Source organism: Phoxinus phoxinus (assembly GCF_949152265.1).
Source record: "Phoxinus phoxinus genome assembly, chromosome: 6".
Lineage (NCBI taxonomy): Eukaryota > Metazoa > Chordata > Actinopteri > Cypriniformes > Leuciscidae > Phoxinus > Phoxinus phoxinus.
The window spans coordinates 946,825-951,824 of record NC_136881.1 but is presented as its reverse complement, the minus strand read 5'-3'; the positions used below and the strand labels follow the sequence as shown (position 1 = coordinate 951,824).

Below are 5,000 nucleotides of genomic sequence, written 5' to 3'. Positions count from 1 at the left end.
AACGGTACAGATATCAGGAAAACATGAGATACGGATGTGCGTCACATTACAGTGCTAAAAATTATTTAGTAGCCGATCCTTGCCTTGTTTTTGCATAAATAAATCATATAGTATAAAATAATTTTTTTCTCAGTCTTTTCCACTGGCCAAATAGTATTGTAATTGCTTTATATTTTTAATGGAAACAGAAAGGCATTATTTGCATGCACATATTTCCTCAGTCCATGAGTCCTGCCGTTATCATGCGCTGAGCAAACAGTGAACACAGCGTGCCAGAGGACAAGTGTTCAGCAGCAGCGCATGCACCACTAATATCTCGAATTATTAGAATATTAAAAATGAATATTAAAGTGGTTTTCCTTCATCTGCCGTCAGATCAACATCGTTGTCGCCAAACTGCTGTCTCCAAAATAAAAGTTTGTGTTTACATAATATATGTGTATAATAATTTATGCATGTATATATTTAAGAAATATTTGCATGTATATACTTTACATTTATTATTTATACATATATATAATTTATAAAAATATTAATATTTTATATATAAATTACAAATTTTTCATAAATATATACATGCATGTGTGTTTATTTATATACACAAAATAATTCTACACACATATATTATGTAAACATAAACTTTTATTGCGATCGGATTAATCGTTGCCCAGCGCTAGTTTATACATCACAGCGCATGTCATGAATTAGTGGAATCTATTTATTTTTATGTGTATGAATATTTTTTTATGCAACAGGTTTTGGTGAAGTGCTGGCTATGGAGTCCGTTTATCATATTTAATGTCATGTGTGCGAGTGGCGTACGGCTCGGTTCCGTGCGGCGGCTCTAAACGTCAGTCTCACCGCCGCTAGTGACGATACACAGCGTGTTTCCCTCGTCGTAGATGTTCAGCGAGTAATTGAGCATCTCTTGCTGTCCCAGCGTGGCGTACTCCTGTTTCTCTCGGTACGAGCTCAGGACGGTGCAGGACGACAGCTCTCCGGTCTCAGACGTGTCCACCACAGCCCTGACACACACACACACACACACACACACGTCCAGTCTCCTCATCTGTACAGCGCTTCAGCAATATAGAGCGTCACAGCAGCTTCACAGAGATCACAGGAGATTACAGGAACAGTGTTCAGCTTTACAGCAGATCTAGAGTAAAGTTACTGTCCAGATAAAGTTAGTTTGATTGATTCACTTCCGTTGTAAAGATCATTAGTTATTAACTTAAGGGAAATTTAAGAACAAACTGACATCATTTCATACAAAATCCGGCCAAAACTAAGTTTGATCTGATGCGTTCTGAACTGCTGTTTTCTCATCACTGGCATTTTTTTTTAATTGTGCGATTATTTAGTGATTTAGAGGGAAGCGTGCAGCACGTTTACACATTCCAGTAAATGTGGAGCATATCAGGGCTTCAAAAGCTGGTGGTTTAGTGGTGTGTGTTCTGACCTCCATGTGGCGCCGTCGTGCCACGACACACAGTCATAGACCGGCCCCGGGTCGCTGTACTTCTTCTCCAGCGTTCCCAACAGCTCCACGTGACACTGCAGCTCCTCCTTCTGTAGTTTCTCCATCTGACCACACACACACACACACACACACACACACACACACACAGACCATTTTTATTTCTTATGGAATATCGCAGTTTATTATAATGATTTATACATGAACATCATTTAGAAAGTTCCTTCTCTTCTCTTCTCTGATGATGTGGGCGGGGCTATAACCTGTCACTCAAATGAGATCAGCCAATAGCAAACCACAACCATCCAATCATCCGCCCACATGTGTTCTTGCTCCAGAAGCGCTTCTCTCGATATATGGCACAATAGAGGAGAGAAGACCAGCGCTACTTCTTCACTTTCATGCCAGTTCATCCTTCCCTCGGGTCATTTTGAAAAAAATAAATCCAGGATGAGTCCAGGACTTTTGTTGCACTCGAACCACAAATACACACACACATTTTTTTTATGGATTCGAGGAGTTTTGTGGTTGAAATTTAAGAAAGTAATAAATCGGGTCAATGTGACTCCCTCAGGAATGAATGGAATGCTTCAGTTCACACAGAAAAACCTAAAAATGCTCAAAATTCAAACTAAAAATGCTAAAACTTTACCAATAACTGATATTTTAATTTGTACATGTGTGTCTGAACGCACACTGAGGAGACACTGGCTTTAGGACCCAGAGGAACAGCTCATCTGCTCCATATAGAGATATAAGCCCATCTAGACTCATCAAATATCATATTATTATTATCCACAAGAGGTCAAAGACACACAATGTAAGATATTTAGAGCAGAATTAAAGGGTTATGCATGAAATTATGAGTTATATTGAATTTAAGTTGAAAGAATGTGAGGAATGTGCTTAAATTACTATTTTTTATTTATTTATTGATCAAATCTAGTCATTTAAAGGTAAATAAAAAATAACATCGCATTACAAAATAGAAGAAACATTTTTTAAAATCAAAATTAAATAAAATAAGCTTTCTGGACAAAAGAAAATTAAGTATAATTTTAGGGCTTTGGACCTGCGAGGGAAGGATGTGTGACAGTGCGAGGGACGGCTGAGGGTAATGTGTTCCTCAAGCATGTGATCAGCAGAAGCGTCTGACCTGTGAGGGGGTCGGGTGAGTCTGGTCGAAGTCTTCGGTCCTGCGACTGGCCTCCGCGAGAGCCGATCTGTGCGCCGGATCCCACAGCTTCTCCTTACGCTCTTTCTGAACCGCACACACAGAGTAAACAACATCATCATCGTCATCATCAACATCATCATCGTCATCATCAACATCATCATCATCATCGTCAGCATCAACATCATCATCATCGTCATCATCAACATCATCAACATCATCGTCATCATCATCGTCAGCATCATCATGCGTTTGTTTGAAGACGACACATGCACAGGGTTGGGTATCGATTGAGTTTTAATGATTCCGATTCTTCATTTAGATTCCAAAACGGTAAAAAATGTATTAAAAAAACGTAGATATTCACATTTAGTCTTATTGCAAAACATTTAATTGTAGCGTGAACAAAATATCATGTTTTCAGCCTCACAGCGAGTCATCTCGCGCTTGAATTGTTAAAAGTCATGTGACCCTGGACCACTAAACCAGTCACATGGGTCAATTTTATGAAAGTGAGATGTATACATCATCTGAAAGCTGAATAAATAATCTCTCCATTGATGTGTGGTGTGTTAGGATAGGACAATATTTGGTCGAGACACAACTATTGAAAATCTGGAATCTGAGGAGCAAAAAAATTTAAACATTGAGAAAATCTGCTTTAAAGTTGTGCATTTATGTTCACGATTGTGCTGCATTCACTCACAAAAATACATGTTTTATATATTTACGGTAGGACATTTACTAAATATCTTCATGGAACATGATCTTAATATCCTCATGATTTTTGGCATAAAAGAAAAATGGATAATTTTGACCCATACAGTGTATAGTTGCTATTGCCACAGATACACCCGTGCGGCTCCAGACTGGTGCTGTGGTCCAGGGTCACATGTAGAAATGCTCACTAAGGAATTGAAATTGTAATGTTCTGACAAGTATTTGATTCCAGAATTGGAGTTGAACTTTGACTCCCAGCCGAACCCTCACCTGTATTCTCTCTTTGAGAGCTTTAGGGAAAAAATCATAAGCGTTCTTTATCCCGATGTGATATTTCCCAGTCGGATTCTCCCAATCATCGGGAATCTGAGGAGAAACGGGAAAGCCTTTAGAGTCACAGACACACTTCATTAATACAGACGCTGAATGTTTACGTGTTCGACTCATATCTCACACTAATAAACATAAATATCAAATTCTATTTCGCATGATTTTAAACCATGATATATTTATATTAGGGCTGTCAAAAGATTAATCGTGATTAATCACATCCAAAATAAAAGTTTGTGTTTACATAATATATGTGTCCTGTGTATGATTATTTATATATATATATATAAAAACACACACAATCATGTATATATTTAAGAAAAATTGGTTATATTTATATATAAAATATTTTGGGCATGCGTTTATGGATATAAATATGATACCAGAGCAATTTCGACTCTGTGACCAAACTAAATTCTGAATAAAGATACATTTTCTCTCTTTTGATTTTAGGGTGAAAAATGAGACATGTTATTGATATAGTTTTAGTAACCCGAGCGTCTGACACCGTGCGTGCCGGATGGATATGAGATATGAGATATGAGTTATGAGATATGAGTGTGCAGAAGAAGTCTCACTCTGAGCGTGCGTCCCGTGAGTCCGGTCACGCTGCCGTCCTTCAGCTCCGCCACGCTGGACATGTTCACGTCTCCGCTGCCCGTCGTGTCGATGATGTCCACGATCTTCGGCTTCCCGTCTGTGGTGATCTGGCGAAATCAGACAAATCAGATCAGCTTACGGGAGAAGAGCTCACTACAGATCACATGATCCCGAGTGTTGCCGAGTGAACACATGATCCCGAGTGTTGCCGAGTGAACACATGATCCCGAGTGTTGCCGAGTGAACACATGATCCCGAGTGTTGCCGAGTGAACACATGATCCCGAGTGTTGCCGAGTGAACACATGATCCCGAGTGTTGCCGAGTGAACACATGATCCCGAGTGTTGCCGAGTGAACACATGATCCCGAGTGTTGCCGAGTGAACACATGATCCCGAGTGTTGCCGAGTGAACACATGATCCCGAGTGTTGCCGAGTGAACACATGATCCCGAGTGTTTCCGAGTGAACACATGATCCCGAGTGTTTCCGAGTGAACACATGATCCCGAGTGTTGCCGAGTGAACACATGATCCCGAGTGTTGCCGAGTGAACACATGATCCCGAGTGTTGCCGAGTGAACACATGATCCCGAGTGTTGCCGAGTGAGCGTTACATGGGATCTTTCTTCTTTAAAAATGATTGGCTGAGGAGGTAATAGACAGAAACAAGACATGCACGTCACATGATTACCTCA

General features: G+C 39.9%; 1 protein-coding gene across 3 annotated transcripts in view; it reads right to left on the bottom strand.

The window, feature by feature from the left end:
- Positions 1-5,000, bottom strand: part of tpp2 (tripeptidyl peptidase 2) — a 30,987-nt gene that overhangs the window by 24,662 nt on the left and 1,325 nt on the right. For all 3 annotated transcript variants that reach the window (XM_079615387.1, XM_079615388.1, XM_079615389.1), the window contains exons 2-6: positions 4,283-4,411; positions 3,645-3,740; positions 2,637-2,741; positions 1,463-1,587; positions 862-1,025 (exon numbers count right to left, since the gene is read on the bottom strand). In XM_079615387.1, coding sequence (XP_079471513.1) covers positions 862-1,025; positions 1,463-1,587; positions 2,637-2,741; positions 3,645-3,740; positions 4,283-4,411 — 619 coding nt within the window. The remainder of the gene's footprint in view (positions 1-861; positions 1,026-1,462; positions 1,588-2,636; positions 2,742-3,644; positions 3,741-4,282; positions 4,412-5,000) is intronic.